Source organism: Bombus pascuorum, chromosome 15 (assembly GCF_905332965.1).
Source record: "Bombus pascuorum chromosome 15, iyBomPasc1.1, whole genome shotgun sequence".
Classification (NCBI taxonomy): Eukaryota; Metazoa; Arthropoda; class Insecta; order Hymenoptera; family Apidae; genus Bombus; species Bombus pascuorum.
Genome location: NC_083502.1, coordinates 3596173 through 3618718, shown reverse-complemented (window position 1 = coordinate 3618718; position 22546 = coordinate 3596173). Strand labels below are relative to the sequence as shown.

The 22546-nt window shown below is 36.5% G+C and overlaps 4 protein-coding genes across 7 annotated transcripts; 1 reads left to right on the top strand and 3 right to left on the bottom strand.

Annotated features, from left to right (window-relative positions):
• Positions 1–1002: 1002 nt before the first annotated feature.
• Positions 1003–19060, bottom strand: LOC132914805 (uncharacterized). Its single transcript, XM_060974214.1, has 5 exons — positions 19057–19060; positions 3427–3525; positions 2957–3237; positions 2766–2864; positions 1003–2395 (listed from the first exon to the last, which is right to left on the bottom strand). Exons 2-5 carry the CDS (start codon positions 3503–3505, stop codon positions 2015–2017), a joined length of 840 nt encoding a protein of 279 aa, XP_060830197.1. The 5' UTR covers positions 3506–3525; positions 19057–19060; the 3' UTR covers positions 1003–2014.
• Positions 3863–8500, bottom strand: LOC132914710 (uncharacterized). 3 transcript variants are annotated; one of them, XM_060974044.1, is made up of 4 exons: positions 8226–8500; positions 6106–6979; positions 5050–5335; positions 3863–4940 (listed from the first exon to the last, which is right to left on the bottom strand). In XM_060974044.1, the coding sequence occupies exons 2-4, from the start codon at positions 6108–6110 to the stop codon at positions 4449–4451; spliced, it is 783 nt and encodes a 260-aa protein (XP_060830027.1). In that variant the 5' UTR covers positions 6111–6979; positions 8226–8500; the 3' UTR covers positions 3863–4448. The 3 variants fall into 3 exon arrangements, with proteins under 3 accessions (XP_060830027.1, XP_060830028.1, XP_060830026.1); XM_060974045.1 differs by lacking the exon at positions 6106–6979; XM_060974043.1 differs by lacking the exon at positions 8226–8500 and having other exon boundaries at positions 6106–7264.
• LOC132914711 (uncharacterized) lies at positions 8830–9928 on the bottom strand. Its single transcript, XM_060974047.1, has one exon. The coding sequence runs from the start codon at positions 9728–9730 to the stop codon at positions 9020–9022; it is 711 nt and encodes a 236-aa protein (XP_060830030.1). The 5' UTR covers positions 9731–9928; the 3' UTR covers positions 8830–9019.
• LOC132914705 (protein AF-10-like) lies at positions 10469–20929 on the top strand. 2 transcript variants are annotated; one of them, XM_060974032.1, is made up of 13 exons: positions 10469–11042; positions 11137–11216; positions 11281–11445; positions 11519–11716; positions 11801–12466; positions 12547–12878; positions 13697–14170; positions 14246–14429; positions 14515–14734; positions 14968–15120; positions 15194–15458; positions 15537–15665; positions 15809–20929. In XM_060974032.1, the coding sequence occupies exons 1-13, from the start codon at positions 10934–10936 to the stop codon at positions 15957–15959; spliced, it is 3126 nt and encodes a 1041-aa protein (XP_060830015.1). In that variant the 5' UTR covers positions 10469–10933; the 3' UTR covers positions 15960–20929. The 2 variants fall into 2 exon arrangements, with proteins under 2 accessions (XP_060830015.1, XP_060830016.1); XM_060974033.1 differs by having other exon boundaries at positions 10471–11042; positions 14515–14728.
• Positions 20930–22546: the final 1617 nt, after the last annotated feature.

The following is a 22546-nucleotide window of genomic DNA, read 5'->3' as shown; positions in this document are numbered from 1 at the left end:
AATAATATATTCGCTCGGTTTATCCCTCAATTAGTTATTAAGTTATTAGTTGTTATTAGTTGTTGTAGTGTGCAATATTGAATCATAGTATTATATTTCGTATCCTTGATCAAATGATCTAGGAAGTTGAAGAAAGTATGAACGTGTTTATTATTTAATATATCTTTTAGAATTGAATTATTTCAAGTAAACATACTTCTGACGAAGTATTTTAATAACAGCGAATGTGTTAAAGAAAACAAACAAAATAACTAACTAGATAACAATCGAAAGAGATCCAAATTTCTGTTGCACAAAAATAAAAAAAGAAGATTGCATCTGATGCAAACTTGAATGGAGAAATATTGTTACATTTATCTGGTTGCTTGTGGTTGAATATTTTTATAAAAGGACCGTAGTGCGTTCGAATACTGATTACAATGGTAAATTAGCGCGCGACATGCTAAGCAATGCGAAACAATAAATTTCGCATCTCTTTCAGATAGACGCTTTACGAAACTTAACAAACAAAATACTATTTACCAGCGATCAGCAGTGCCGTATATATACACACATAATATATATACATATACATATATATTTATACTGGGTGTCTTCCCCGTGAATATAACGTTAACTATGACATTTCCAACCGTAGCTCGTATACAGTAGAATCTTCGATTTCAGGTCCGCTAAATTAATTCTGCACTTAAAAGATTTTTTAATCGTTTACTTTTGTAATTTTCTTTATTAGGATTTTTTAAATTTGATTTACAATCGTAGATCAAAAGCTTTGATGTTCGTTAATATTGGAATGTAATAAACTTAGATTTATCGAAGTATGAAAAATATTTCATTAATTGTCTAATTAAGTTGTAGAACTTTTTGGCGGATGCGAAGTTGAAATTTTTGAATAAGTGGAATCGAAAATATCGGCGATGGGATACGGCAAAATTAACATAAAAATGATATTACGAGAATGAGGAGAACTGCTCTTAATAATTTTGGATCGAAATTGTTAAGTATATTCGTAAAATATTTTATTTGAGAAATTCTGTTACAATTTTTTCATCTAACGCATTGCATTTCTCCTCTAAAACATCTCCCATAACAGTACGTATGTAGTATCGAGAAGAGGGGATTTTGTAAAGAAGCAATTTGATAAAAAAGAAAGGAAAATAAGCGTATTCCCGTGGTCGATGTTTGGATTCATAATTACGCTCAATATATTCACTATATTCAACAATTATGTACCGGATTGTAAATGTGTTAATACATACATATATATACTTATATAAAAAAGGTAAAAAAAAAGGTCGTCGTATAAAGCTCATCTTCTCGTCACTCGACCACTCGTCGTCCACTCGTTTGAATAACAAGATCAATTAAGTTACTGAAAAGCAGCCACCGACTAACGAAGTTAATTATGTACCAGCCACGAGACACTCGTGAGATAACGTAGAATCTCTTCACTGTTGGGCTTGATATTCATCTCGAGTGCCCTCGTACTGATTTTGCTCATCACTGCTTTCTTTTTTCCTCTGAAATCCTCTCACTAGATGGTGAAATGCGTCTTTTAAAAATGACTAGCTAAAACTAGTTTGCATATTTATTCAATTACTAAATTCGAATTGAAATTTGAATTTGAATTTTAGTTTGAGATTGAGAACGAATCTGAATGTAAATTCGAACATTATTCTATCAAAGAATTTTAATTATTTAATTGTTACTTAATATCTGACAATAGAATGTGTCTGATAAAACTCATGGCACAGCGAGACAAACTAAATTACCATTTGGATTGCGTCTTCCTTTATTTTTCTTGGAATATTATATTCATATCTTGAAAGGTTCTACAAACAAAAAATACTGATAATATCTCTTGATTAACAAAAATATTTCATTAAATGGTATATGTTAGTACCATTTATTAACCATTCCAAATATTACAGTTTTCATAGACTCTTAACTCTGACAACAGCATAACATCAAAGAACTCGCTACAGAACCTATCTCTCGCACGTCTTAGATCTTTTTAAAGTTTCAAAACCTGCAACCTGGCCGTTTTATGAACGTCTCCTATCCTCTCGGACATTTTTCTGCCAGCAAAGCTGTAATCTTCGTATCGGAACTCATGTAGAACCTCGAAACCCAATTTGTCTGCGATTCGTTGGCTGTAGTTGGAGGCAAATACACCGAAAATTATCTCTGGGAGCACGTGCTGCTCTAGAACGTCACCGTCGATCGATCTTCTCTTCATTGTACCGTTCAACAGTCCTCGACCGAACTCGATACACTTTTCTACCATTTGGCGGCCGATCCCTCGGCCTTGGTAACGTGGATTGGTGCCAAGATAAAACAGCTCCAACGCCCCATTTGTATTGTTCCTCTCAAAAATATCTACACTGCACTGAGTCTGTTCTTGGACCAAGAAGCAGCAGAATTAATCTTAGTTCGTTTCTTTAAGAAAATTGAAAAAAAAGACTGTTCTAATTGAAGTCATGAATTCCAAAACAGGCCAAGTCCACGAATTTGTTTCGATTCATTATCGGTCTCATTGATTGGTGCGAAAAAGTGAACTAGCGCGTGGTTTGAAATTCATAGCTTCAGTTCCGAAGATAAACTAGTACTGTTGCAGTCACAAGGAACGTGTTAATTAAGTTCAAAAATACATCTAGATCTTCCGAGTCTCTAAATAGAGATGGTAGCAAAGCAATTACCGAACAAATTGAAGATGACACTTGATCTAAACGAGGCAATTTAACCAATCATCAAGAGACACTTACGTCATCGAGAAGCTTGACAAGCTGCCTGCACGTCTGATGCCTCAGGTTCTCCTCTATGAACACCTCTAGCTCATCCTTTACTCCTTCTTTGGGTCTAGCCTTCAAAGTGATAGAAAACGTTTGGTGAGAATCACTTAGAGAAAGTTAGAGGAAAAACTGGCTAGCTACTATGGAAATGAATGAAAACTTGCATGAAGCTTGTTGAACGCCACCGCTGCTAACTCATTCGTCTTCTTGTCAACAGCTATCAACGTGGTACCATCTTTGATGACTTCCCTGAAGACTGACAACATCTCTTCTGGAGCTCCATCTTCTTCAAACATCCCCAAACCTATTGCCAGATTTTCCTGTTTCATGGTCTGAGCCTGTATAGCCAAAGCATCCTCTACTTTGTCTCTGGTGAGTAGTTTGTAGTTCAGTTCATCATCAGACTTCAGAGACATGGTTGAGAAGCGAGATGGTAAAACTGGAACTAAAATTTCCAATAGGACTTAATCCATTCACCATTTTGTCTCATGAATCCTTTCTCTGAGGAAGCTCCTCGATTAACAATTATGATAAATATAAATAATATGGATTTTCATATAAATATCTGTAATTTAACGTTCGACTAATTGTTTTATCAATTTTATTCAATATGAAAGGCGTTTTTATCTGTTACCTGTTGTTTTGACAGGCTGATAAAGAAACAGATAGGAAGCAACACGTGCTGAGACTACTAGCAGCGATAACTTAGTCATAGACCAATATTTGAGGAAAAAACGATGTTCCCGGCTGCATGTGCGACAACAGAATGAAGCTAAATTCGAGTAGTTTCTTCCAAGCGACCTACACTCTGTCTATTAAGGCCTTTGTTGGCACAGCTCTGGTGTCTTGATAAGCAGCCTCCGCTTCACTTTTCAGCATCCAATTAATGCGTATCGAGGAAACGCTCTTGTTATCTGCGTACAAGTTGTAGAACTATAATCGACGCACTATTGTTTTTCAAAGCGAGTACTTTGAACTGCTTACATCATTTAGGACACGTTCATAAATAAAGATTATCATGTCGAGTACTTGGACGTGATAGATAAAAGAACGATTGAAAAGGAGGATCGTTAAGGAACAATTTGTTTATTGCAAAAGACCCTTTGACATAATAATACTTGAATAATACTTGTTTCTCCTGTATGTTGTGATGGAATAAAACATAACGTGTGTAACAAAATATTTTTAACTGGTACTCTTCACTGATTAGTGAATTATCTGCAGACACACTATACATGTGCTACCTTATCGCGTGCAAGCACTCTAAACTCGATTACAACAACCAGATTAACTTAATAACGCAAGGTCGTGGAATTATATATAGACATTAAGCCAATTTTCTTCGTATTGTACAATTTTATGCTAGAAAATATGTATTTTCTGTTGTATCTCTAAAGATAAACCTATCAGTATCAAATTTCTTCTTAATAAGTATATTATGGATATTCATATAAATTCATATTTTTATAAAAGAAAAAAGAAAAGAATAGAATCTAGGCAGAGATTTGTATCGTCTAACGGTATAGCAATATTAGCATATTATTATATTATATATTCTTGCACATTATATACATCCTCGCATCTTTCGATCTGCCACAAATTCATAGAAATCCGCAGTCCAATAATAAATTAGTATCCTAACTAGTTACATTCAATCTAAAATAGTCTTTTAGCCACTAGGAGACAGTTCAAGTGTTCGTTCCCTATCCTCTCGTTGAAAGATTTCCCATTAAAATGGAACTCTTCGTAGTTGGTTGACACCAGGCTCTCGAATCCACACTTTGCTGATATCTTTTGTGAATAGTTTGATGTCATGATCGCAGACACTAGGTCAGGCACTGCTTCCAGATTTTGTATCGTATTGTCGCCATTTATGGTGACTGGTGTCTTCACGGCCTTTCCCTTTTTCAACTCCTTTGCAACTTCTATGGATGTAGATACCAATAGTTCCCCTATCCTACGCTTCTGATTATTCGGCAGGGTAGCCAAGAACATTATTTCAAAAATACAGTCGGTGTTATAGTGCTTGAATAAATTCATCTTAGCATCTATGTCGATCATGAAGTCCACTAGAGCTTTCGACGACTTGTACTTGCAGTTTTCACTGAATATCTCGAAAGCGCTCTTGTCGGATGAACTATTAAAGACCTGGACAATGAAGGCAGCGTCTTTTTAATGATTGTACGGTAATTATCGTAGATATTCGTACAAACTCATATCTAGCAGTATGATTCGGCTTCTCGTCCCTTTTATTTACCTGCAGCTTGTTAAAAGCCACTCCAATAACTTTTCCACTGTGTATGTCCACAGCCACTACACTGACGCCATCCTTGGCAGCATCCAGGCAAAGTTTCTCGAGTTCCTCTGATGCACCAGGTTCTGAAAGTAGGTCTACACCTCTGGATACGCTCTCATAGATAAAGAAGCTCTTTCTCATGACATCCAGAGCTCCTTCCAGAGTTTCGTTCGTCAAGGACTCGAAGTCGATGGTCCTATCTTCTGTGGAACCCCAGACTCGGTACGGTGGCATTCCGTTTCGTTTCCTAAACGCAAATACAATTATTTGAAATAACTAATGCAATGTTTATTTTATATTTAAATTAGAAAAGATGACAAGGGAAGTGTGTGTGTGATGGGACACACTGACGAACTTATAAACAAGGAAACGTTTGCCTATCTCAATAGCATCCTGAAAAATTTTCTTTTCATCTTTCTATACGATATAGTACTTACAAATAGAAATTTTCTTCTTATATTATGTAAATCATAAAGAAAACAGAACGTTCTCTGAACGTCATTATTAGACTAATATTATTAACATTATTAACTAATATGACTAATATGACTATAAGGTCATTATTAACTAATGTAAGGAGTACTGTAACCAATCAGAACAACTAATATGAACCAGTTAGCTGTTGTGGTGACCTCCTTGAGAACTTTGGAAAGTGTGTACTTAAAGTATGTCGTAAAAAGTAAGCGATGACGAGTATACTCGTCAAATACGGAGTATGTATATAGTACAATAAGTATATGTATGTATATAAATACGGCTGATATAATATAGAATTAAGTTGAAACGAAATGACTTTTATTTTTTAATTCTATTACTGACAGAGCTCGTCATAACGCAAAATATTGCCATTTTCTCACGACGAGTATATTCGTCGAAAACAGCTAACTGGTTAAAAAATTAGGATCACAACTTTCTACGCAAATTACTCGATTCACTATCTGTGGTCTGCCAGAGAGCTACCGAATCGCGTTAATAACTCTCAATAACGAGTCACAGTTTAATTTTATTCCTTCTCACCTCATTTTGACCGACAGATGCGCAGACAATGCTGGATCACGCTACACTGACCATGATCAGCCACTTCCATGAGAATACAAGACGATCTAACACCGTCGATTACCAAGCTATCGGTTGATGGATAAAACGGCACCTATATACCGTGTTTTGAAAGACACACCAACAATGTTATCATATTTCACGTGCGCTAGAATTTCTCCAATTTTTCCATCAATTCTCTTTATCCTTGTATCTCTTAAAATAACTGTCAAACGAGATCGAAAACAAACACACAATTCCGACCCGATAAAGAAATTTCAATTTTTCAAACAATTCTATCAACTGGAAAGCAAATGCATCGGCCATTACGACGAATAACATTTACGATTTATTATGAGGCGAACGGATAGCGAGGAATTCTTTGGAGTCGAATGAACCCATTATACTCGACAACAATGCGATACTCGTTTGAGAAACGTGATATATGAGAGTCAGTGGAACCATATAACTGCATACAAGGTCATGTGTCAACTTGTTGGCGATGGGTGGAGGGAGGGGAAGCTGATGAAAGTGCCGCAAAGATAAATTTAGTCGACCCACAGGCCATCAGAGGTCGTTAACCGTGTGTAAAGCTAATTTAATTAGTCAATGAGCCAAATCTTCATTGAAGATTGTCCATTACTCTCCAACAGTGGCCATAAACTTGAAATTCTTCGTCGTTCAAGATTTTCCACTGGCAAGCCATTCGATTGATGGAATTTTGGTGGATTTCTTGACACGGTTCGAAGGAGGAAGAATGTTTTAGAGATGCTACTGATAATTGGTTGGTAGGAGCTAAATCTATTTTTGCGAAGAAAGTCCAGCATGTTTCGGATGGCGATTTTAGCGACTTTGTCTATTGAAATATTTTTTAATATTATTATATAACAACTATAAATATAATAAATATAAATATTATAATATAGAGAGGCTCTCTTCGTCAAAAGATATGTTCCATCGCGACGTGATACATCATGTAGGCTGCCACCGTACGAGATAAACTCTTGTCTACTTTCTTCTGATTTATTGCAGAGAAAGATACAATAAATAAAAGTAGGATCAAGTCCTAAACCAATTGCCAATAGCATTTCTAGAAATATTTTTGCGAACTTCATGGTCTATCCTTTCGAATCGTGTCGAAAAATCTGTGTGATTCTGTTGTCAATGTTAGTCCTAAGCTGTAGTCGTCTAAATTTTAAGCGGACAGTACCACACAAGATATAGTTATCTTGGATAGTCTACAAAACACGATTTCTAAATTTCGCAAAGATCATCGGATCTGTCATTTGAAACAAACAAGGTCATTTGTATAGAATACTTGTACCATTAATCTGTACCTGCTTTTTTCAGAAGTATCCCCAATTAGTACAGAACTTTCTCTAAACAATCCACATATGTTCCATGTATTTGTTTTTTGCAAAATTTTTGCACGTTCGTGTTAATTTTGATGTTTCCAAAATTGGCGGATAGCATGGATGAGGATAGATTATAGTAGACGGATTTGTAAATGTGCCGATGTGAAAACGTATCAGTGATTTTACGATTGATAATATTAATTGGCAATTCCGTAAATGATAATTGAAGCGATCCATTGGATTTCTAAGTTTGAAATCTCCGAATTGTTCGATGAAATTGTACGAGCAATAATATTACTTCTTAACACGAGAGGGTGCATCGTCCTTTTATTTTATCGTTGGAAAATTTTGAAAAAAATACTTTACAACGGAAGGTACTGTATTTTCTGTTTTATGATGACAATGTTAGTCATATCGTATTTGTTAATAATTTTTAAAAAATTCAAACAATAATAAGAAGCAGATATAACGAATAGCAGATATTAAAATACTATATCTAATGTCTGTGACATTTCAGAAGACATTTACTCTTACATTTTACTCTTATAAAATTTATCACCGAAGACATAAAAAACTATGTCGTGAAGAAGCGAAAAGTTCAAACCGATTACCGGAAACTTCCATCGATGACAACCTAGATACTTCATTTATAGATAAATCATGAGGCAAGTTTCCTTGAATTGTCACTAACGACTATATCAATTTCTATTATCAAAAATGTTGTAAAAAGAATTTGAAATTACTTACAATAATGTATAATTTTCTTTATATGTGTTTGTAGATATATTGCGTTCCAAAATTTCGACTCCGCTCCCGTAGAGCAACTTTAGCGAATTGGAATTGGTAGCGCAGAACTAAGATATAACCGTAGTGTAACACGTAAAATAGTCAATTTGATTCGCGGGACTTTCAGTACAGTCTTGGTACTTCCCAGAACAAGATATCATATGGTTATGTAGCTGACGTTATCGCATTCTATAGCAATATCAAATGACGAATGTTCTTAGGAAGAAGAATTGTTCGATTGGATCGCAGCCATCCAGGCTGTCAAACAAGAAAGTTGCAATAGACTAAGCTGTCCAGTTTCTAGCACTAGCGTTTGATCGGTCGCTCGAGCAAACATGTAAAGATGCATGAATATAAATCAGAAATGTCTTTCACACCTTTTACAGTTGGTAATTAATTCTAGTGATGATGGCAAATGTATTGAAGCGATAGTAGAGAATGTAGATAATAAGCACTAATTAAGTCAGTGATAAGAGTAACTAATATATAATAAGCAATGATTATAGATAAATTATTTAGTATGAAATTAAATGAACTTAATATTTAATATAAAACTACTGAATAATTTGCCTCAAAGCAGTATTTATTAATAATTACTTTCGTTAATAATACATTTTTAGAAACAGTAATTATCATACAATTAAATGGCGTGTGAGAACTGAAAGATACAGAATACTCAATTTTAGCTCATATATTTTTCACCAGAAATATAAATTTGTACATTCCTTTGTACGATACATGCCATTTGGAAAATTTTAAATAAGTTGCAAGACCATAACAGAAACGATATTATGCGGCGGAGTGTCTTGAAAAATAGGTCGCCCATGATCATCTTTGTAGTGCAAAAGATCTACGTCCATAACGCTTTTTAATCCAAGTCTTTCCGCCGCTTTTTTCGAATACAGAGACGTATACAAACCAAATATGAATCCGACGTCTTTCACGGTATTTTTCGCGAAAGAAATTCCTGCAGCCATTAGTGACCTTGAAAGTCCTTGTCTACGATAATTTCTATCCACAACGACCGCATAAAATTCCACGGCTGCCTTGGAGTTTGAAAACTTCCCATATAAATCAGCCGTTTCACTGATCTCGGCGAAATAGTTGAAATATCGTTTCATTAATTCATTTTTAGGAGGATTGTTGCTGAAGACAGCGGAAACCCCATCAGCACCATCATCGAACTTTGAATTCTTACTAACTATCATCAGGTTTATTCCGATGATTTTTTTCGATGATTTTTCTGTCGCTATGATGCAAGGTGAAAAAGCGAAAATTGCACGTATCAGTCGCTCGTGATCGATTCTCATCGATTCTTCATCCTCCATTGTTAACGAATTATTATCTCTCAAACTTTTCAATACGGTCTCTTCCTTATCGAAATTTTCATGTAAGAAAGATAAAATCTCCGATAAGTGAGTGTCATTCGCCAATTCGAAAGTATATTGATCGTTATTTGATTCCATTTTTCTATGTATCAATATTTTACAAATGAAGATATCAGTAAGTTAGAAATTAATAAGTTTTACTATATTATATGGTAACAAACAACAATGTTTATATTGGTAAGGAATATGTTATAAGTCGATGTTTCTCGTTACATCACAATTAGTCGTGCAATGGACTCACTCTACTTAAATGTAAATTGTTGGAAGGTATCACACGTAAGTAGCATGGTAAAGTAGGGTTTTGATTGGTCGATATTGGAATTCGGATCATAACATATTCATTGATAGAGTACGTGATTCATTGTCATCTCTAAACTAGTCTTCACAAATTAATCTTCTATATTCTTTAAAATTCTGACAAAGAAATATTAATAGCATCAATTTGAAAGCTTGTAAGAATTTATAGGTAAATAAAAAAAGAAATAATTTAATCTTTATAAATCGAAAATTTGGAATCCATATTTCAATGGAAAAGAAAAAAGGAAATTTTATAAATAGCGAATAATATTAAATTGAATTTATATATTTTTATATTTTTATGAATATAACTAAAGAAGGTGTATTTAAATAGAACTTTGTTCCATTTACCAAATATGATAAATACTATAGTTTTATATTTTATATATTTTTACATATTACATGTATTGTGTACATTTTTACAGCTTCAAATTTCCCATAAGTGCGTAAAAATTTAGTCTGATAACTGTTATGAAAGAAGCACGGATGAAAAACAACTACTATAAAGAAAGTAAACGTCGGCCGATTTTTGAACACGCTCGAACATTTTCGCGGTAGAGCGTGCGGCTGCGCGTGCGCACGCAAGGCGCAACAACAAAATAAGATGGCCGACCAGCGAAACAAATAGAGCGCCGTTGTAAATAACAAACCGTTCGAGCACGTTTCGAAACGGTATTTCTTTAAAGAACAGCCGGTGCACGGTATTCTGAAAGCGCCTCGGTCTCGGTGCTTCGTGTTTCCACGGTGTGGAATCGTGCGGGCAACGGGCAACGTGGGGTCGCGCATACCAAGCCACGATTCACCGTTGAATGCGTCACGCGTGTCCACAAGCATCGAGGAGAATAGTCAAAGAAGAAACGAGTTGGGAATCGCACGTTGCCAGGATGCAATTGCGAAAGCGAGGTTACCTCGCGTTACATCTCCGCTTACGGCTCGCCTAGCTCCTCATGCTAGTCTCGTCTTCCGAATTGCTTGGAACACAGCATGAAGGAGATGCTTGGAGGGTGCTGCGTGTGTTCTGACGAGAGGGGTTGGACTGAAAATCCACTGGTGTATTGTGATGGCCAAGGTTGTACAGTTGCTGTACACCAAGGTTTGTTTGTTACGTTGATTCTTCTTCTGCGTAGAGTTGTATGCTTAGAATTGAGAGTATACGATTGTAATGTTACATCCTAATGTTGTTATAGCTTGTTATGGTATCGTTACGGTACCTACAGGACCATGGTACTGCAGGAAGTGTGAGTCGCAGGAACGTAGTGCCCGTGTAGTAAGTTTCATAATTATTACCCTGAAAAGTACATTGTTTACTTGGGTGTCAAATTGTTTTGCAGCGCTGCGAATTATGTCCGAGCAGAGATGGTGCTCTTAAGAGAACCGATCAGGCTGGATGGGCACATGTGGTTTGTGCGCTTTATATACCTGAAGTTAGGTTTGGTAACGTGACAACAATGGAACCAATTATTTTGCAATTGATACCATCTGAAAGATTCAGTAAGGTAAAGACATCCCAAATTAAGGTAGACTTGTTAATGATTATTTAATATAAAGTATGCAATGTGGTTGTTACAGTCATGTTATATTTGTGAGGAACAAGGAAGGGGTAGTAGAGCAAATGTGGGAGCCTGTATGCAGTGCAACAAGACTGGCTGCAGGCAGCAATTTCATGTTACTTGTGCTCAGGCTCTTGGTTTGCTCTGTGAAGAAGCTGGCAATTATCTAGATAATGTTAAATACTGTGGATATTGTCAGCATCATTACTCGAAATTGGTGTGTGTCATACTGTTTAAAACCAAAATCTCGACGAAATCGAATCGATCGATTCCAGTAACAATTTGATCGTTTCACTTACAGAAAAAAGGTGGTAATGTAAAAACAATACCACCTTATAAACCAATACCCGCTGATAATGGTTCGTCAGACTCGTCTCCTGAAAAGGAAGCGGAGACTCCGATAAAATCTTCGTCAAGTGGTAAACGAAAGAGTTCAAGTTCCAAATCAGCTACAAATTCTAAAAACAAATCGAATACTAGTCCAAGTCTAGAAATAAATGGCGTTGCTGACGACAAAAGCAGTAGCGGCCGTAATACACCCAAAGACAACACCACAAATTCCAGTAAATTCACCACTTCCAACTTCGTAGAGACGATCGTCACCCAATCGGAGAGTGTGTTCGGACATGACGGCACCGCGTCCACCACTGCCGCGGTGGCCGCCGCTACCATTAAATCCGGATCGAACTCGAGCTCCAGTCACAAAAATAGTGGACAAACGAAATCGAATTCCTCGTCGTCGAACAAAACTTCGAGCCACAGTAAAAAAAGAAAGACAGGGGCGCGAACACCGACGGTAATAGGGAATGAAAATTCAAATCAATCAGTCAGTTCCGAAGCCAGCGGTTCGGTTGTGGTTGCTGTGAGTTCTGTTGTACAGCAAGCTGTATCAAGTAATAACGTGCAGACAACCATAACGGAAGCGACAAGTTTGAGTACGAACACTGAGCCGGAAAAGTCGAAAAAAGTAAATAAGAATTAATACGATAATTTTCATTACAAACTTTGTGTCTCAATATGTTTCATATTTTGAAATTTTTTGTTAAGTTAAAGGTGGAGAGCCCCATTCAGTCATCGTCAAGTACTCCAATCACCACTGAAGTGACCACTACACCTGTGATAATGGCAATAACGCAGTCCCAATCATCGGTTGTTACCCAATCACCAACAACCACATCGAATAGTATAGTCGTATCTGTTCCACTGACCGCGACTTCGTTGTCCAATACGGTACAGAGTGTGGTGACAAGTGCTCCAACATTATACCAACAATTGCAACAGAGTATCATAACTACCGCAGCTACTACGGAACCGAGGACGAGTGCTATGTCGAATTCTGAAAGATTTATATCTGAAGAAGCACCTGTTAAGAGGTCTCGGTAAGTTTACATTTAAATTTTGGTACTGGTATTTGTTCCTATGTAAAATGTCCATTTACTAATAACGTCAATATTATTATTATTATCATTTGAAACCTTTTAACTAATATTAATATTATATAATATAATTATATTTGTAACATACGTGTATGTACTTGTAATATAAAAAGAAAAGTTAAAATTAAGAAAAATCGTGAGTGTTGCGGGTAATTTGAAATGCGCGCCAAAACACGAGGTATCAAAATGGCTGACTAGCTGGATAAACAAGCCTCTTTGTTTTTAACCTCTTCTTGCGTTTCGTAAAAAACATTCAGGTAGAAAAAATCTTGTTGCATATGGATTTATGGTACTGTGCAAAATATCGTTTCATCAAGGATGCGACTGCGTTATGTAAAATCTCCGGAAAACATCGTGGCGATTGGAAGGTGTTCGCGACGACGAGTTACGAGTTGTACGAATGCAAAAATGAATTCAGGAGAATTTTTTATTTCGCTTTTGTGTGATGTAAATCGTAATCATATTCTGACAGAAATTATTGTGAACGACTGTGATTTTCTTGACGTCCTCTGATTCGTCTGTAGCTTTAAGGATACTTTGAGGTTATGTTTGTTTTTTCTACCTCAAGGGCCCTCAAGGGCAACGAACGAAGAAAAGGAGTAACGTGATATAAATGGCAGTGCGCAACGGTCCGTTTGTTTTTAATTTTATATAACAAATCAAATTTTCCAGAACTTTTCGAATATTCTTAGTTTCAAGGCCGCACAAAAATACAGTTAGTTAATTCCACTGAATAAATCTTCATTTCGTTGCTTTCTCAGTTCTCAATCATCAGATAAGCAAGAAAAGCCTCGAAAACCAAAACGTGGATCATCGAATAGTCAACCAGCACTGCCACAAGTACAATCTCAGACGCAACAACAGCAGTCTCAGCCAGTTTCTTCCGTGGTAACATCAGTATCTAGCAGTGCAGTGGTAACAACATCTAAACGAGGAGGAAGAAGTAATCATCAAACTCCTCCACCTGCTGTAACTGTGGCACCTGTACCATCAATTATTCAAGGACCAACATTGAGTGGTGGTCATTTTAGTAACATTAGTTCTGGATCTGTAAACAACATGGGACCTACTGTCAAGGAATCTCCACCCAGCAGTCCTGGTTCTGAGAGTATGAGCAGTAGTGGGCCTGGAAGGAAGAAACGGAAAAGCGTCAGCGCTGCTTCTACAACGCCAACACCCTCTGCATCCAGTACTCCGACTCTCATAAATCCAAAAGAAGAGAAGGATATAAAATTGTAAAAAATAAAGATGATTGCTATAATAAAGTGTTTTATATTACTGTACATATGCTAATTTGTAATATCTATCAGATTCCAGAATGGAGTTAGTGCACCACATATGCTAGGAAATCAGTTGAACCCAACCTCTACGATGGCACAAAAAATGTCGGATACTCTTTCCCAGGAACTTGAAGCACATTCTATTTTTACGGAAGCTAGTAATCCTACAACGAATTTGGTTGGCCCACAGCTACACAGTCGAGTGATTGCATCTGTAAGTATCTTCGAAACAAAATAAAACAAGGAGAAAATTTCTATTTTGAGATTTTGTGTTCTTATCCTAATATATTATTTTACAGATACGATCCAATCAAACAGGTGCACAGCCTACATCATTTTCTTCGGTTTTTAATGCCACTAACAATATCAACACCAATGCCAACACTAATGCTTGTACAACCAGCACCGGTTCTTTGGGCAGTGGAGCAATACCCCAAACGCTTGACCAACTTTTAGAGAGACAATGGGAGCAAGGAAGCCAATTTTTGATGGAGCAAGCCCAACACTTTGACAGTGAGTGTACGGCAAGGAAAAATATGCTTTCAGTCGCATGGGTTTGGTAAAATCGGGGATTTTTAACTGAAAAGAAATGCATGAACCATCTCTTTACTGTATTTTTTTGCAATGATGAATTTGTATACCAAAAATATGTAATCAAAATGTAAGGTATGTTGCTTCCCAGCTCGTTTGATCTATTAACGCTTAAATGGATTAAATAAAAAGTTTCTTGAAACTTGGAATTCTTTTCACAGTTGCTTCTTTACTTTCGTGTCTTCACCAATTGAGAGCAGAGAACCTTAGGTTAGAGGAACATGTAAATAGTCTTCTGCAAAGGAGAGATCATTTATTGGCTGTGAACGCTAGACTTGCAATCCCTCTGACGTCTCAGCCTAGTGCTCATCCAGGTAATTTATTCGAATTTTTCCATATCTAATATTTGGAATAATCATTTGAAAATTTAATCGTTTTAAATTATAGTGAATAACATACACCCAACAGTCAACCCATCGCATCCTAATGTTCCACATCCCGAAGTCCCACCAGGAGCTGCGGCCCCTGTTCCGAGGGTGAGCAGGGAAACACGAGTGAACAACACGTACATGCCACACTCGAGTTCCAGTAATCACTCTACGACGCTAGAAAATGGCCTGCCTCCGGATCCGTCACCTCCAGCTGCAGCTTCGCTTTCACAGTATCAACACAGGACGTCGTTAGTCGCACCCCAGCCAAGTCCAACGATCAGGTAACATATTTGTCCTGTATTCAGTATCACGTGTACTGATACTGTAGAATTTATTGTTTTCCTAATTAATGTAAACAGACACAGTCCGGCCGGAAGCGCGTACCACCAAGGACAGCCTAGTAATATAGTCTCCCCTGCGCCGGCTAGTAATCCTGGTGTGGTCAGGAATTCGTCCGTTACACCAGATCCTCTACGCGGGGTACCAAGGTAAAAATCGACACTTTTATTTTCTTTGGCTTGCAATATTTGATTTAGTTAAATTGTGGCGTTGGAAATCGCACTATTGAGTAAAATGTCGTATAGCTAAACGTATTTCCGTGGAAAGTAGGTGGAGCTTTGATATGTTTCAGGTCAGTGCCACAGTCGTCGAGCAATTACATACCTTCGATGTATCAACCCACAATGTCCAGTTTGGCAAGTAATCAAGTAGGTAATGTTCATAATCTTCATTCACATGGACCTTCTCCACCCAGCCATGGACCACCTGGAAAACCCAGCTGAAGATAGATTGAAAATAAGGAAGAATATGCTGCATCTGATAGCAGGCGTGATGACATGTCATCGCCGACCGAAACGTGCAACCATCCTTAAAATACGAACACAGGGAAGTCGTTTGTCCTTCGTACTTCTTTGCTGATTGGTTCGATCTCTGACTGGTCTCTGCTCGATAAAGTGTGATCAATTCGATAGATTAATACATATTAAGGAAAGTTTCTACACAGCGGAAAGAAAATATTTGCATTTATCAATACTTGTAATTCACGATTTTATTGCGTGCGAATACACGCGTTATGTACGTTTTTATCATTTCTTGACGAATTTTCGAGAGCAGTTTTGTCAGTTCAAACGTTATGTTAGCTTCACATACAAGCGCGATAACAGAGGCCTTGCACATTCGAACAAAGAAGCAATCTAGAAATAGAGACACGTTTTTTCTTTTTGTTTTTTTCCTTTGATTGCACGTCATCGAGCACGTCTGAGACAATCTTTACATCATCATCATTCATCATTGTCATCGATATCGTATGATGAAACAGTAAATCCGCAGATGTACAAATTTTAGACTATAAGTTAATCTATCGCGACGAATAGCAATAATAATACGAAGTAGGTGTAAATTTTATATAAAAAAAGAAAAAAAAAGGAAAATTGCGTATGAGTCTAGTGGTACGGCAAAGTCACCCATCTTTTCTACGAAGATATCTCATTTTTGCCATCTTATAAACGAAAATTCGTTTCTCGGGTTCTCTTTAGCGCACCACTGTCGACGCTTCGCAAAGATGACTACATCTTTAATATTAAATTTGTAATTGATCCGTCTCACGGCTGGAACCGATGTTAATTCTAATCTTATACATGTAAAATTATATACTTAGACATATAACTCGAGCACTGCCTTCCATCAATGAAAATGGCCGTGAAACGGATCGAATAGTTATAATTCTTTATAGTATGATGGTTTTTAATGGTTTCTTCAGAGCGGATGATCGAACTACGACCGTTATACGGAAATTGAGGAAACGGTTAAAGTTATCTCTAGACAGAATGTTGCACACGCGCTTCGTTTTCGCATAGAGTTCATTTGCGATTGTTTTTTGTTGTACCTTGTCTTTCTCGATGGCAGCATACAGTTTACTTCGACTAGACTATCAAGAATATTGGATTTTCGACTTTCGTCGATACGAGACGCATAATCAAAAAAAAAAAAAAAATCATTGTTAAATAATTGAACTATGAAAAATTTCATGAAGGGACATTTGCTCAGTATAAGAGCTGCATTTGTATGAATGATATTTGATTGAGAATAAGGAAATGATTATAATGGGGAGACTAATTTTCTGTCTCTCGGTTCACCAAAATAAAAAATTAATAAGTGAATTGATAAAATAGTAGCATTTCTAGCAATGGAACAATCTGTCTTTCCGTTTGAAAAGAATATCCGTTTTAACGTTAATATAGATTCATGAATTTCTCTTTCGTTTTGAATGCCTAGTTAGTAAGGATTTGTATACTAATATTTTTTGTTCTGTTGTAGGAAATGAGATTTTGTAGCGTAAAACGTTACCATGTTGTGTTCTTGATCGGAAAGTATTATTTTTGCGGAAAGACGATTCTCGATGAAGAAAGATAGGCGAATGATTTTAAAGGGAACCGAGAGGAACCTTTAGGCTTAAATTGTACGATAAACGCGTTGATAATACGATTTAGTGATAGATCATGAGGACACCAAGCGTTCAAAATGGCACGCAATCACTCAGGGAAAATCGATTTACTAAAATTCTGTCGAGTTTTCTTCGTGTACCTCGATTGTATCCAGCATAGAACACTATATCACTGAAGATTTTTATGCATTCATACAATTCAAATTTATAGATGCAAAAATATATAAAATATTTATTTTAGTTCAAACAAACTTTTACCTAAGTTCCAATTTTTTAATTATACCTATTCATAAAAATATAAATTTGCACTAACATTCACAGTATAGTTATCATACATTTTCGAACCTAAACAAACCTATTACACTTATATTCTTCGTTACTTCATAGTACTTAAATACCAAAAATACTAAAAAATTAAATTAATTATAATTTTTCAAGCTTCTTAGAAATTTCTTTTTACGTATAAATAAATTAACAATTGGATTTTTTAAGGTGTACGATACGGATATGGTGTTCTCTGTTATAAATGGAAAAAGGAGTATTAACGACTGATGACTTAGTCAAAAGTTCTAAAGGATTTCCAAAACGTCGGGTGATCGTCAAAGACAACAATGCGTTTATACCGATGAAGAGTATTTTATGCGTTTATTATATTTCAATGTAGTATCGCTGTATGTTTAAGATAATATACGGTACGATAGAAGGGCGAGAGTGAGGGAGAGAAAGCGAGAGAGAGGCGAGAACAAAGCGTGTATTAAGTGTGGTGTTGAAACAGAGAGCAGTTAACGATAATATTTTTACACACAGCAGACCGTGCCAAATTTTTGCAATCGAATCATTGAACTCCCTTTAAACTCGAGCAACGTATTAGAAAACAAAGTTGTTCGAGATTTTGGGACTGGAATCGCCTTGATGAAACCTTTCCTCGATCGAAGATGATAAAAAGAAACAAACGTAAATTGAACCGAACGTCGCTCCCTAATTTCTACATTTCCATGCTCTCGTTTAATTTTGTGTTCACTTTTCAATTATTCGTGTACAAATAAATTATTGTGTTCCTAAATCCAATGTGGATCGACTGTCGGAGATTTTTGTCGCTTGAAAATTTCACTTTAATTTGACCAAAGTCTTCTCTAATTCTGGGCCGCAATTGGATTTATACAGAATAGACAAGAAAAAAAAGAAATTGTTTTTGTGCTCAAAGTCACTGAAACCTTTTGGACGAACATTGTACCAAGACGTTTTGATAAAGATGTTTCTCCGATAAATTTTGTATAAACCCAATGTGGCTCTGTCCATTAGGATTTTCTATTCGCTTGTAGTTTAATTGTAACTTAAATGTTTGGTACGTATATACTTATGTACGCAAGAGTTGATGCGTTTAGGCTAGATGTATCATTAGATTCGTTGGTATTAAGAAGTTATTACGCTCACGATGATGTTCTCGAACAAATTAATTGTTCCAAAAGACGAATCAGCGAGAAACAAATGAGCAAAAATCTATTTATTCGAACGATAAATTGGAGGCTGCTCGAGTACAGTGGAAATGGAATACACAGGATCCATTGGTCCCGCGTACGAGACTTTTGTTTACCAAGAAACTGGCGTTAGGAGACATTCAGGCATTTGTAAATTATGAAACCACAATGTCCAGGCGGCAGCAATGCTTTGATTGGCCGAAATATTGGCACAGATCGTACCCGTAGCATTTTGATACTCGAGATCTCTTCGCTAAGAGTCACTGTTGGACAGTTAAAAAAGAATTAAAAAAGAAAAAAAAAATAAGTGTGCAAGTGAACCAATCTTGGCGCCGTTTGTGAAGCGTGTTTTCATTTTTCTACGAGAGTTAGCTGATATCCCTCCCAATCTCTGGACGAACGAACAGAAACAAGCAACTCATATTGTAAAATAATTCTACTTGAAGAGAAAGAGAAAAGAAAGTGGAAAATTGAAAGGAGACGAACACTTATCTGTCTCGATGCACTTGTTGGTTTTCCCAAGAAACGCGCCAGTTAAATATAAAGCGTACTGTGTGCTAGGTATTGTAAAAAGGTCAAGGGTCAAACACGGCCACGTTCTTGGGACAGCTCGCAATTTGTAGAAAGTGGTAGCTTTATGTAAAAAGATTAAAAAAAAGGTGTAATCACGAGGACACTTCAAAGGCTGCCGCGTCCTCCGGTAGTCTTTTGTATATTTTCAAGTGAGAAACAAACACGAGCAGCTAAAAATCCGGGGCTGCTCCGTGGCTAGCTACCTTTAAACTGTCCTCTACTACGTACGTCTATTATTGTACCCGTGTAAGGATATAAAGGAAGGAGCATACCGATCGAAATGCCATATGTGTTTCCACACAGGGGAAAAAAAAACTGAATTTTCTAACGTGAGAAAAGGCTGATTGTTTTTTTAACGCGTTTAGTGTAACGATTCACCGAAATCTTGTTCATTTCCTAGGGGCATCCTGAGTTTAACACTGTCAATGCTCTATTTCGGTTACTTTGTTTTATGCGTTGCTTAATCGACGAATTCTAATTTTAGCTTTTAATTTATTAGAACTTTTATCTTTGTATGTTCTTTGATTCCAGATCTAAGACTTTCAGTTCTAAAGGAATCTTTATTTTATTATTATTATTATGAAAACCGACTCTCAGAATGTGTCAGAAGTGTCTTGAAAAAAAAATTTGAAAAAGATGTAAGTATTCGGATGTTCAATTTTATATAATAAATTCTCAATAATCTATATGTGAAAGCTACATTTATGTCTTTTTAAGTTTGTCATTTTAAATTGGACAAAATATGGTAATACTGTGAAGAGCACGTGTGTCGAATAGTGAGAAGAGCCACTGGCTTAAATTCAGGAGAACCAGCGCCAACGAGACTAGGCTCTCTACCTCGAATTGGATGCCTAGAAAGTTTCACTTTTATATGTACATCTGCTAAGATTTTACACTGTCGAATCTAGAGGATCGAAGGCCTTCCTCAGGCGCAAGGGATGGACGAGAGCTCACAAAAGGAGTTAACCCGACTAAAGACGACGCTTCTGACAACAACGCTATATAATCATACGCTCAAATCTTTCTTTCTCTCTCTTTCTCTCTCTCTATCTCTCTCTCTTTCTATTTTTCATTCATCGATCAAGAAAGTTAAAACTGGAAGTTTCGTTTGTCATTGGTGCACACGATTCATTTAGAAGCGTCGTCACGGAGTCGCGTGGATCGGTTCCGAATCCAGGGATGTAAATCACTGTGCGATACGATTTTGTAATGTAACTGTGCATACGGAAGCATGTAATAAAAGAAGAGTAAACGACGACAGCATCGTTTCACTGGATCGACGCATCTCCTGTTTCCAGATCCTTCCGTTCCTTCTCTATGGATCCTTTAACAGGAATCTAATTATTTGGAGAAGGTACCTTCTGAGAGCTACAGCTGCTTCGTTCAGTTTCAGATATTTGTATTAGTAACAATTTCTTCATTTACCATTCAAAATAATATTAGTAAAAATATAAATTAGCAAAGAACAGACCGGACGACTAGAATTATTTTCAGATATAAAAGTATATATTAGATTTTATTCATTTGTTCGAGTAAATGTATTTTTTCTTAGGAATACCTACTTGTGAACTAATATACCTTGAAATACACTTTTTAGTTGGTTTGAAGCGGTTGTCGAAGAAAATTTTGAACGTAGGATGGAAAGTTTGTTGATTTCTTCTGAAACAAAGAGGAAAAGCGTATATTTACTCGTCTATGGAGGCATGGCGGCTATCTCCAGACAAATCCCTGACGTTTGCCTCAGTGCCGGACAACGATCGTGGGAAGGCTCACCTGCGACCTCGTCTCCGACGAATCAATATTACACGAGACTGTACGAATACGCTATGTTTCATGGATAAAGCTGAAAGACTCACTTATCAGAAACAACCAATTGATCCTCTTAATATATTCAACGTAAATTAAATAAATCAATGAAAATGAATAATTTCCATGTTAATGTTAAAGTCGACGATTAACTTCTCTATAGAGATGTTCGCTTTTTAGTTGGTAATTCGTACGATGGGTAAAAATTCATCCAAGAGAAATATATATTATATTAAAGTCTGACACAATAATTATAATTGTAGCAGAGGTGAAAATTCACCAATGGCCACCAATTACTATAGCATTAATTTAATTCTCAATTTTTCTGCAAAAGTTATCAAGAAATTAATGTTACAGAACATAAAAGAAAGAATATAGCAAAAGTATTGCACGTGTCAGCATTTTTAGATCATTTTCTGGGGAGGGGAAGCTTCAGTTTCGCATTACAGCAGAACAATGTCCAATGTAAAGTAATAGGATTTCATCGAGCCCGAGTTTTCACGCTGGATTTCACCTATGGATTTCAGATCCTTACATGTTCCACTCCTAAAGATGTTACTTATTCATTCATTCATGCCAACAGTATCTACATCTCATACATAAACTCATCTCTTCACTTCTAAGTTTCAGTTAAACTGAACTGAAATAATCTTATTTTCGCAATCTGGTTTATTAAATCCTACTTGAACAACTCAAATGTAATTTGGGAAATAATTACTAACTAGAAGAAAATTGTCGAAGAGTACAGAGCACAAAGTAGAAGAAATTCATGAAAAGCCAGCCCAGTTCGTTATTCTTACCGTTTCTAATCGTCCACTAACGACGATCAAATCAAGTGTTCCATTGTCTACCTGTACAATCGCGTGGAGAATAATTTAGTGAAAGCTACAAGGATAAAAATGATCCGACGGGGTTGTTCAGGGGTCGATGATGTCGCTGGAACTTAGGAAAACACCCTGGAGCACGCAGCTGCCCAGGTATTTGCGTGCCCCAATTTTCAGCCTGTAGGGCTGGAATCTATGAGGGGGAGCAGAAGGGTGGATGGATGCTCTCTTTTGCTCAGAACACC